The 12,699-nt window shown below is 43.6% G+C and overlaps 1 gene segment (V, D, J or C); it reads right to left on the bottom strand.

The window, feature by feature from the left end:
- Nucleotides 1-1,255: 1,255 nt before the first annotated feature.
- On the bottom strand, nt 1,256-10,846 carry LOC103188575. The segment is given in 7 exon segments: nt 1,256-1,752; nt 2,237-2,545; nt 3,563-3,883; nt 4,519-4,821; nt 8,966-9,015; nt 10,282-10,591; nt 10,708-10,846. Coding segments are annotated over 7 exon segments (1,731 nt in total).
- Nucleotides 10,847-12,699: the final 1,853 nt, after the last annotated feature.

Genomic DNA, 12,699 nt, shown 5'->3' with positions numbered 1-12,699 from the left:
GTTTCCTATCTTAGAGAACAAAACATGTATCATATTCTGAAAAACCTGCAGATTCAGCTCAAGGAAAATGGTGACATTGAGTTGTATTTATTACAGCAATGTATAAAAGGGAAGAAGCCAGTTTCCTGACAGTGTGGGTGTCCTACTTGGTGAAGTGCCACAGCAATGCAGTTTTGTTTCAATTGGAGTTTCGAATTCAAGATCCTCATCCTCACCTACAAGGCCATTCACGGCCTTGCTCCCTCCTACCTCTCTGACCTACTATCCCCCTACCTACCCGTACCCTCCGTTCCTCTGGCTCCGGTCTGCTCCACATCCCCCGCCCCAACCGCCCTACCATCGGTGGCCGGGCCTTCAGCCTCTCAGCCCCAAGGCTCTGGAACTCTATCCCCCAGTGTCATGGCCTTGCTTCCTCCCTTTCCTCCTTCAAGGCCAGTCTCAATACCTTTCTCTTTGACCGAGCCTTCAACTCCCCTCTCGACTCTCTACTCCCTCCTCGCTCCCTCCCTTCCCTCCCCTCACTCTGACCATTCTCCCCCTTGCTCGGGTCCTGACCTAACTGTACAGCGCCTTGCGACCTCATCCCGACGTTAAAGGCGCTCAATAAATGGAATCTTGTTGTTGTTGTTGTCGTGTTAATGTATGTGAGTGTGCATGGACCGGGTGGATGTGTTTGTGAATGAGTGTGTGCTTCTGGGTGGCCCGAGATGGATGTGGGTGTTTGTCAATGTGTATCGGTCTGGGTGGGTATGAGTGTGTGTGAGTTGATTGTGGTTCTGTGTTGTGTGAGTGTGTGTCAGTGTGTGTGGGCCTGTGTTGTGTGAGTGTGTGTCAGTGTGTGTGGGCCTGGGCCTGTGTGGTGTGAGTGTGTGTGGGCCTGTGCTGTGTTGAGTGTGGGGGCCTCAGTGGATGAGATTGTATGTGTGTCTATGTGGGCGTGGGTGGATGTGAGTGTGTGTGAGTGTGTGTGGATGTGAATGTGAATGAGTGTTTGTTTTTCAACCAACGAGAATGGCTCAGTGGGTGTATTCGTGAACATGTTGCTGTACCGCGATCTGTGTCTGTCCTTCAGCAGTATTTAGTTTAACAAAAACAAGTGGAAATCCATCCCTGTGCTTAAGAATATCCAAACCAAACTGACTGTTCTACTAACTTGATACTATCATCGCTTCAAACAAAAGGTGTATCATTCCTCACTCTGAAAATTGTCTGCGCAATTAATTGGAAATCATCCCCTCTGTACCTGACTCATAAATACAACAATGATCTTTATTTGAGTTACTTTTTCATGACTCCAAACTGACAATGCAATGGTCGGGAGGCGGGTGCACAAAAAATAAGCAAAATGGTATTGAGAGCCTCATTGACAGGCATTCACGGTGTCCATCAGGACAAGGGAAATGTTTACAAAACTCGGTTTACCGCTGGATTTATTAACGGCTCTGGTCAGGGTCTTCAGTGGGAAAGTTTCATGTCCGACCACACAGGAGTAGGAATAGCCTCTGTCCCAATCTCCGGCTGAGATGGATAACATGCTGTACATGGAGTAATCGCCATCTGCACTGTCTGCCATCACCTCAGTGTTCTTGTATTTGTTGGCATCAATCGATTGGTCATTCACAGTCCACTCCACAAAGATCTCTTTGGGAGCGAAGTTCTTCACCAGGCAACTGAGGGTGAGAGACTGCTGAGCAGACAATTCTTCTGCCGATGGGAGAAGCAGATACACTGAAGGTTGTTTCCTGTACTCAACTGTGGAAACAATAAAATCAAATCAATACACTGATGCCGTCAATCAGAGAAAGCCTTCAAGCACAAGATACCGCTGAACAAGCTGAGAGTAAAGTGTGTCTCTGCTCAGTCTGTGCGCAGTGGTTTATAATTGTTGGTGTGGCTGGGAACACTGGAGTGGATTGAAAACTCCCAACAGAACTTGGGATTAACTTGATTTGCGCTCAGTGGCTTAGATGTGGCTTCCTTTGCTCCACAAAAACCTGTTAAAATATCCTCAGGTGTAATGATGAAGTTATTTTTTATATTATTCATGTCAGAGGATCTGCTTATCAGCTTATATCTATAAATATTTTTCGGCATTTGTTAGATGTGACAAATCTATCGACAGAATTAAAAACAGAGACAGACAATTTATAATTGTTTTCACAATTGTATCTGTTGCCTATATTATGAAATTACAATAAACAAATAAATGGTTTATATCCTGAACTTGGATGCTCACCGGGCTCCTTAAATATCTTTTTTCTGATGGGAGTCGGTATATCGTCATGGCTGACAATGCAGAAGTATACTTTTCCACCGGTCCAGTCTTGTGTAGAAATGTTTAGTTTACTGATCACTTCCTGAGGCCCAGTGGCAGACGGTTTCCCATATCCAGACTGTAAATGTGTCTGTTCTTGTGTCCAAGTCACGTTGACGTCATGTGGTGCATTCGCCACGACACATGTCAGCGTTACAATGGGTTCCATCAAAACCTGTTTCGGTGAAGGCGGCAGGAAAGAGACCTTGACAGGTTCAGGAGATTCACAACCTAGAAAAGGAAAAGAAACTTGAAACCCAAATAACAGCCAATATCCAGGATTTCATATTTGATCAAGTTATGAAACAATACTGTCCATGAATATTCTCACGTTCTGGGTGAGCTGAACACGCACCGCGGTTTCCTAACAGAATTATCAGTTGGTATTGAAATGATTTAATGGAAAGATGAACAATCTTCTCTGAAACACCGCGTGATATTTGGCCGATTGATTTCCAATTCCCTCCGACTGACAACAACTCAGCATTAAACATATACATTGGATGAGTTGTAACTCTGCAGTCTGCGATTCACTGCATATCTGCGCGGAGTGACCAAATTGACTGTTTGTGATCAGGAAGTTCAGTGAAAGTAGACGTGGAGGAAGAGGGTGGAATATGGGAATTACAGCCAAAGTCACGTGGACCTGTGAGAGATGCCAGATCTCCCCTTGAGCAGCAGATCAGAAACAGAGCCAAACGGTGCGCCTCCTGATAACAGTCCTGTAGCTGAGTGGTTAGAACACTCGTTTTTACAAGCGAAGAGACCTGAGTTCAATTCCAGGCAGAGGACAAAACCTTGGGCAAGTTTCCTTACTCCACACAGAGCCTAATAATAATCCCTCCAAAATCAAAAAAACAATAATAAATTGGTCATTTTCAATCAACAACTGTTTGTGGGACATTGCTGTGCGCAATTGGCTGCCGTGTTCGCCCACAAGTATACAGTCAATTCACTTTAGTGTGTGTTCTGTGAAGTGCTTTGGGACGTCCTCCCGACATGAAAAGCGCTATATCAAATGCAAGGATTATTAGTATTATTATTAACACAGTGAGGATCGAGTGCCGATTTCCTCATGTTGTACACATCCATAAACTTTGGTTCAAGGCTCACATGTGCATTGATCCCAGTGAAATATACAAAAGGAGCTCAACCCAAAGTGCCCCAGAGCTCCCACAAGTGGACATTTGCAAGGAAACTGAGAGCCATGTTGTTGGCGTGTGTATCAGCTGGTGCTGTACCTCCTACCTTGGCACTTGGTGATGTTCTTGACAGTGATGGTGTGGGAGGGCTGATGGGTCACCTTGCAGGTGTAAACCGAGTCGCTCTTCCCCTCTCTGGCGGTGACAGTCAGACGGCTGCTGGTGCTGAATGTCCCATTGTTTTCAACCGAGGGAGAGGTCACAACACCTGAGTGTATGGGCTGCCAGTCCTTCAGCCACTCAACCCTGAGACTGTCCGGACGGAAACCGTATATGAAGCAGATAGCAGTGGTCGGTTTGTGCATTGCGATGTCCTCAGCGGAAAACTGTGTGAGGATAACAACTGGGGGCAACGGTGACGGGAGATCTGCAGGATATTGAATAATAGGTTATGTTTTGTTTGATAGAAATATTTTTTGTTGTGCAATTGATATTCATATTCAAACTGACATTGATCTCAGCCACGGGGTGGATACTCCTCTCTCATTCGCTTATCTCTTTCAATCTTCCCACTAAAGACCCCCCTTTAGAAAGATAAACATTGCAACCGCTTCAATCATTCCATCTGATATATTGCACTCGACTCTAAAGTGGGCTTAAAGTTGAAAACTCTTCTATTCTTCCCTGCCATGTTGCCTATCGTTGAGCATTGCTCAATCCTTGCTCTCCAAAGCTCGCTCGCTCTCCTTCTCAGAGTCCCACCTTCCCTCTCTCTAGTTTGTGTTGTGTCTGTTTCCTGTCAGGCTGCTCCCCTATCTTCCCTGGTCCAACTGAACTGGTTGGAGTCCTTTCTATCTGTTCATTTGTGCCCATTATCTCCGGGTAACGCAGCACTTGGGAAATGAGGGTAACATCATCAGGACATTGCAGATTCTCTGTGATGGGAGTGTTCACATAACCTGGTGAAGAAAAGTGACATACCCACACCTACAATGTTGAGTGTTCTACCCTATATGGGAGCAACATGTTTGATTGTTCTGTATGTTGGCGAACAGCACTGACCTTTTAGGGGCTTTTCCACGGCTGACCAGGTGTTGTTTTTATGTGCAACCTTACAATAGATGCTGCCCAGCTGGGATTCAGCGATTGTTAACTGGCTGCTCAGAGTGTAGAGACCGTTCTTGTTGAGCACTGAGGGATAAGTCTCGACTTGGTCAGTGATGGGATTTGTATTTGATCTCCAGGTGAAGATGGCGGGATCGGGGCTGTAGCTGGAGGCCAGACACCCAACAGTCACTGAGCCTCCAGAAGAGGATTGTCCACAGTATGGCAGCAGGGCGTAAAGACTGGGAGGAGTAGTTACAGCTGGAAACCAAGAAGAAAGTTAGATTTGAGGTTCTGCTTTTCTGCAATTTGGTCAGACACACAGATAAACTAAAATAAACCTGTGACCCAAATCAATATCAGTATATATGCATTTATGTATCTTCATACGTGCACATAGATATGTGTGTGTGTATATTCTAATCATACAGGACACATACATAGGTACACATACACACAAACATATCTCACATACTTAGATATGTACGCATGTACTTCTACGTAGATATGTGTGTGTGTATGTGTATCTATGTATGTCTCCTGTATGAATAGAAGTCCTGTGGCTCAGTAGTTAGAGCACTCGCCTCACAATCGAGAGACGTGGGTTCGGTTTCCGTCAGGGTGAAACCTGGGAAAGTTTCCTTACCCCACCCGCCTGATAATAATGCTTCAAGAAAAAAACAATAAAATTGATTATTTCAATGCACGACTGTTTGTGGGAAACTCCTGTGACCAATTGGCTGCCGCGTTTATCCCACAAACATACAGTCAATTCATTTTACATTATACTGTGAAGCGCTTTGAGATGTCTCAAACATTTGAAAAGCACTATATCAAATGCAAGTATTATTATGTATACATGTATGTATATATGTGTGTGTGTATGTGTTTGAGTGTGTGTGTGTGTGTGTGTGTGGTGTGTATACGTATTGAGGTGTTAAACCAAGGCCCCGTCTGCCATCAATTCCACGTTAAAGATCTCATGGCACTATTCAAAAACAGAAGTCAGTCTCTCTCTCCCTCTCTCTCTCCTGTTGTCCTGGTCAACAGTCACCTATATAAAATTGACCAATCACTCTACGTGTGTTGGTGGGACATTATTTTGCTCAAATGGCTTCTGTGTTTTCCCACAAAGTACAGTCAATCCACATTACATTATATCCTATGAAGCGCTTTGAGACGTCTCACCACCGTGATAGGCACTGCACCTAAAGCAATGATTATTATGTTATTTTTGTGTGCGTGAGTGTGTGCGTACCTGTGTGTGCGTACCTGTGTGTGCGTGCTGGCTGGAGTCGTGGCTGAGAACAAGGCTTTCACAGATGACATTTAAGGAGTAATATATTCTTAATGTAGGAGGGCGACATTTCTCCAGCAGAGAAAAGCTAATGTTAAAGACACCCGGACATGGTGAAGAAAAAAATTAGTATCAAATAACTGTATTGCCATTAAAACAATAATAAATTGGACATTTTCAATCCACGACTGTTTGTGGGACACTGCTGTGCGCAGTTGGCTGCAGCATTACGCCCACAAACATACAGTCAATTCACTTTACAGCATATTCTGTGAAGCGCTTTGAGATGTCGAGAAGACATGAAAAGCGCGATATCAAATGCAGGGATTATTATTATTATTATTAATAGAATAATGATCCTCTCAGAGTTTGAGAGGAGAGGTGAGAGTGGTGGGCAGAGCTCTCTGTAAGAGACAGTCGGAGCAGGAATTTCTCTAATTGTTACTGAATTCTTGACAACAATGTTAGTCTGAATTTGTATTTCTAGAAAAAAATGGAGACGCAGTTTCAGGACAAAATGAATCACCGGATAGAGCTGAACTATCTTCCTGGGGGGCGGGGAGCAGGAGCTGAATTGGCTCCAAGGTGACACATTTGGCTGTTTAAATGTAAATCCGGTTTAAATTTCAGATCCCAATAATGTTGTTCAGCTGTGACTGTCTGTGTGAGAGAGAAACTGCTAATCTACACAGCAAAGCCTCGACTGCATCGTCTGCGAAGCAGCTTCAAGTCACCACGTGACCAGTTTAAGTTTAGAAACACAGAGAGTCAGACAGTGTCCCTGTGATTATAATGTCATTCTAAACCCTCTCAGACTAAAATAGTCACAATTCTTTCTCCGAGCAACAAGGCTTTAAAATGTAGGGTAATGTAAATGTTGCTTAATTAATTAAATCTTAATTAAAATGTTGCTTTGATTTCCAAATCTTCTGTTGAATTTGCCAATAAATATTTATTTCAAGATCATTCAAACCTCCGGATAATCTTTCATTGTCACACAATCGTCTAAAAATTTAAATATTGAGACTTTCTGGTTCTGACATTTATTAAAACAATTTATTCTGTTCAGATTGGTTACAGAATTGCCACAGACAATTTCCCACCTGACAGCCACTGTGTTGGTGTTAAAATAGTATATTCTGATTTGTCTGAATAATGATGGATTACGGTCAATATTAACTCTTTTAGCTACAAAACTAGAGAGACCCAATAATACAACAACTTGCACTTATATAGCGCCCTCCACGCAGGGCAGCGTCTCAGAGCGCTTCACACTGGCAGAGCCTGACTGATAATGGGCAGATTCAGTGGTTGACCTGAGGAATGAAGGAGTGTAATCAGTGCTGTGCCCAGGACACGCCTCGCACAGGGAATCCTGTCTGACTTGTGATTGGGATCAGCGGAACCTGCAGCAGCCGCTGGCCCTGCACTGAATGGGGACACAGATGTTTACAGCATATTTTGGAGTATGTGTTACACATCGGCTCTTAAATAGTTGAATAAAGACAGAGGTCTCTGTCCGGGGGTTTGATGTCAGTGACGCTGCATTGACTAAGGAGCAAAGCACTTTTATATTGATATTGTGGAATATAACACTGAATTGAAGAAACTATTCATAATTCTGCACAATTTTACACTGTACCACAAATGGTCTCCTCACAGACTGAGAGGAAGTGAATTTCTCGGCCTCTGGGAAGATATTGATGAAAACAAACCTTCACATTGCTCTTTCCTACCCCTCGATCTGAGGGTTAAACATGAACCCGACTCCCAGCCGCTCTCCACACAGTGAGATATCCCGGTTCAGCCATTTGCTATTACACTGCTCAATGCCGGTTAATCAGGTCTCACACACCATCACAGCCTGAACCCTCACATCTCAAACACAAACTCTTTCCATCCAATAAGCCACAGGTCGCTCCATGTTGTCTCTCTCTCAGCTGAAGCTCTCAGTAACTGCACAGCAGCTTCACACACTCTCCTTCCACATCACACGTGAAGCATTGTACATTGTGCAATGTAACTCACAGTCACAATTCCCTGCAGCTCAAACAGTTACACAGAATAACTAAATCATGTATTTACAGTCAAATGACAAACTCATTCCTTTCACCCTCATCTCTACCGACTCTGGAGTTGGAGCTGATCAGTTCTGATATCATTAGTTTGGTGTCAGTGACCAGTGTCGCTGTGTGTTAAACATCTCATAAACAACTGGATCTGTTACATTGCAGTGTGTGATTCAGAGTTTACCATTTGTTTATTGAAAATCAACAAATTTAAAATCTTTTTTTCTGCAGATCATTTTGTGTAAAACAGGAAGCTGATGATTATAGATCAGCAGCGACCTCTTGTGTCTGTGCACTGTGAGGAAGTGCGGTCATGTTCACTCGATTGCTGTTCAAATCAATTGAAATCAAGTCTGAGCTCTCACTCTCGCTGACTAAACCATGACTGGTGTGAGGGGAACCTGAGGCAACGAGACTGTGAGCAGCACATTAATGCTGATATTAATTAAAATAAAAACCTTCACTATTATTGCTGTAACATCCGTGCAGATTGAGCTGCTGTGTTTACAATCACATCCCAGCAGTATAAACCCACTTTACTCTCAGACTCACCCCCTCCCCCAGATTGAGACACTTTAAACTGCAGCCGCGGTCCTTATGTTAAATAAAGAATTAAAATACATATTGGAATCGATCAGATAACCTTCCCATCGCTCATCCAACAACATTCCGGCCCTGATTCCCAACACGTGGGCATAGATTCAAACACTTTCATACAATTCCTGACGACATTATACCCGAAAACTACCCACCGCCAGTCACCGCGATCAGACATTGCACAAAGACCGTCAGTGTAACCTCAGCTGTACATTCACTAACCACCAAAAATATCACCAACAATGAACTAAACATTGAGAGAATAATCCATAAATCAACAGTGGCTGTTGAAAGCGATATCAGGGAAACCCCTTTAACATACATTAAACTGCGAGATAGCCTGGCAACGCGGAATTCATTACAGCAAATAGTTGTTAAAGTGAATCAAACAAACATATAAAACAATGTCAGCATTGTGAGTGAGTAAGTGTGTGTTTCTTACCATTAGTCACCGTCATCATGGTGCCTTGTCCCCAGTAGTCGAGGTAGTCACTGTGCTCCAGTCAGTGGGCTGCCCACTGCAACAACCTGCTGTGCGGGCAGGACACACCAACACAATATTATTGTAAATGTTGACTCCCCCAAACCAAATGCAGGTCACGATATATTTCTGTAATGTTCTGAACACTATTGCCCGGCTCTGTGTTTACCTGTTAAATGTTTGTGTCTTTGCCAGTTTGCTGTGTTCATGTCAAACACCTTTTCTTGTCACCAACAGATTGTAGATGAAATGTTATGTTTTATGTCTATTAAAATCTGGTAAAATCCTCAGTGGAAGGCGGCATTTTAAACATACCAAATCCCTGCACATTAAGTGGCCACACAAGCGAACAGTGAGAGACATGAGCTGGTTTGGTGTTGAAGGGTTTTTGTATTGACAGTTAATGCTGTGGTCCATATATCACAGTGATACACACTGTGACACAAACTCCTGCACAGGATAAACTAACAAATATTGACTGGAATATCAGACACTGACTGGACCTCAGCTCAGATTCACCAGTGAGGCTTCATGTGATGTTTCAGTCAGAATAAATCCTTATGTTTATTAGAGACTTTGGATTAATGTTAAAGCAGCTCCACAGACGTCAGTCTTGTTTAATGCCGTCCTGTAATCTAAATCATTCTGAATTCATCTGTTAAATACCAGGTCATTTATGAGAAGGATCCACTCTCTGTAACATTTATTTGGATGCTGTGGATGTTTCAGTGATGACAGGGGTGAGCAGCCTCTCTGGCTCGGGTTTTTGTATGAGGAGATGGCTGTGTGCAGCATTGTGACCCACTGTTGTACACAGTGACACAGTCCCATACAAATACTGCCCTCAATGTCTGCTCAACACTGGCTGCCAAAATTCACTGAAATGGCCTATTCCCCTGTGACATGACATCGAGTCTATCTAATACTTTCTTCATAGCCACAGAAACAGAAAACAAATCTCTCCAACAGCTCAGTTTGTAACAAGAGGATATCTGTGAACCGTCACATCGCCAGTCTCCAATCGCAGTCCTTCCCGCCTCAAACAGCACAGTGTCACTTACCAACTGAAATCCCAGAATATTACAGCACCAATAAGCAGGTCATTCGCACCATCAAACCACGACTCACTGTGTAGGTTTAACATGAGAAGAAATCCATTTGAAGCTTTTCCTTTAATCTTCGCTCCAGACACAGCATTGACACCATGACTGTCAGGCAGTTTAGGGTGGGAGGGGCTGCCTTTCCTCCCCTTGTGTATTTGTAGGAGTTCCTCTCACTGTGAGTCTCTTGCACAGTAATAGATGGCGGTGTCGTCCACTCTCGGGCTTTTGATGATCAAATCGAAGATGTTATTGGAATCCTCTTTGATGACAGTGACACGGTCTTCAATCCCAGGCGCGAAAGCATTGCTGGATGAGCTGTAATAATAGAGGAGCCATTCCAGCCCCTTCCCGGGAACCTGCCGGACCCAGTGCATGCTGTAGCTGCCGAGATTAAACCCACTGGTTTTACAGGTCAGTCTCAGGGGATGGCCAGGTTTCCCGGTTAGAGACGGCGGCTGTGTCAGCACCACATCGGCCTGGACACCTGTAAAGAATAAATGACCGAAGATTAATGACTGTGAAACCTCCCGTCTCTGTGACATTGCAGAGAGAATAAGACCGACACAGGAAGAGTGAGACTGTCAGAATAATAGCACTCACGGGAGAAGACAGCCAGCAGCAGACTGAGAGAAATCAGGGACCTCATGTTTCTGGGCACTTGTCAGAACTGAGACTGGAGCCGAATAACCGAGGGCCAAAGAGCTGCCGGACAGATGGCCTCAGTCCCCAGTGACCGCTATATAACAAGGGGCAGTGGGGCAGGGGGTGGAGAACCCACCAATAGCTGCAGGACTGAGGGGAGTCACGTGTCACATTCCCTCTGACCTGCACAGAGCAATAACTGTACCTTTACATTCTGCCTTTACAGCAAATTAATATTAATATTAATATTAATTAATACGACTCTTTGTGGGACATTGCTGTGCGCAATTGGCTGCCGCATTCGCCCACAAATATACAGTCAATTCGCTTTAAAGTGTGTTCTGTGAAGCGCTTTGGGACGTCCTCCCGATGTGAAAAGCGCTATATCAAATGCAATAATTAATTATTATTAATATAAGTCTCAGTAGTATTAGCCCTCGCGCTGACCCTGAAGCATCGCAAATTCCTTCCTTCAATGTTTCTGAGTGTGTGTGTGTTTGCAGTGTGTGTGGAGGAGGCGGGAAATTCAAAACAAATCTGCGTTCACACTATTTCAGTGAGCGACTGTTAAAGGGGGAAGATGATGAAGCTGAAAGTGTCGATTCTTGTAAAAATAAATGAGAGGTTACTTTCTGAAAATAATATTGTGCGACACAGTATATTGTTTAGGACATGACATGTGCATGCGGCTGCCAGGATAGTGGTTGGGGAACCAGATGGACTTTATTTTCATCCTGTAATTCTTATTTTCTCATGTTCTTATGATGATATTAATTATTTTAATAATCCTTGCATTTCACATAATGCCTTATCACGTCATTGAAAGAAATCAAGGCACTTCACACAATGGATAGTAATGTGTAGTGACTTTGTTTTTTGTGGGTAAAAATTAATATTGTACCAGAATTCAAAATTCATTATTTCCTGTTCTTAGTGATGTTCTGATCTCCCGTAAATGATTGTTCCGTTTCTTGTCTGCAAATTCTGATTTCATGTCCCACATGGGCATCAAGACATAATAATATTAATAATAATAATAATCCTTGTATTTGATAGAGCACCTGTTTACATGTGCTGGACGTCTCAAAGCGCTTCACAGAATGTATGGCTCATGATTTCAAACCAGGCATGAAATGTCCTCTTGGGATGAGAAGCCGGATAGCTGGTGGAATGGGAGCCCAGTGTAACGTCAGAGCAATCACACTCCTTCAGGACAAGAGAAGGAAACTGGAAAGAAATGAAATGAAGCTTCAATCAGAAATGGTTTCAGTGTCACATTGTCCCAACTCTAATATCGCGGCAGTTTTCAGTAACTGCGAGTCAGAGTGTAACAGGGATTCTCATCAGACACTGTGTGTTGTGTCCCTGAATGTCTGAAGCTGATGCTCCAATTTTCCAAGTAAATCGACAAAAAATTGTTTCCTTTATACAATTACTGTCATAGGATATTCCAAGCCGCCTGACCCGGGAGAGTGGACTTGGATTAATGTCTGGGAATATCAGTCAGCGTTGTGATCTCAGAGTCCCAACATGAACACACCACCTGGTCTGGGAGTAAATCTCTGTGTTTGTGCTTTGTTGTTTGAGGAGTTTGCACCTTTCTGGTGTGTAATTCTCTGTGGCCCATTGCACAGTCACACAAGTAACGTTGATCAGTAGGAAAGTCCCAGCATTAGATCTGATCAAAGCGCACAGGCTGTAGGGTATAACATTCACTGACTCCGATATTCAGATCAATACAATCAGAAACCAACAGATAATTCCCAGTGAAAAGCTTCTGTTTGACATTGAAATCCTGAACTGAAACAATCGGCTGCAGTGAGACATGAGGAGCCACTGATTCCTGAATTCTCCTTTGGGCACTGGATCTGGAACCTGTACAAGGTCTACAAGAGCTGCGATCTTACAGCAAACCTGTCAGAGCACAACATAAATCTCAAACGTCGGGAA

This window comes from Callorhinchus milii, unplaced genomic scaffold (genome assembly GCF_018977255.1).
Source record: "Callorhinchus milii isolate IMCB2004 unplaced genomic scaffold, IMCB_Cmil_1.0 Scaffold83, whole genome shotgun sequence".
In the NCBI taxonomy this organism is placed as follows: Eukaryota; Metazoa; Chordata; class Chondrichthyes; order Chimaeriformes; family Callorhinchidae; genus Callorhinchus; species Callorhinchus milii.
This window is presented reverse-complemented; position numbering and strand designations above follow the sequence as displayed.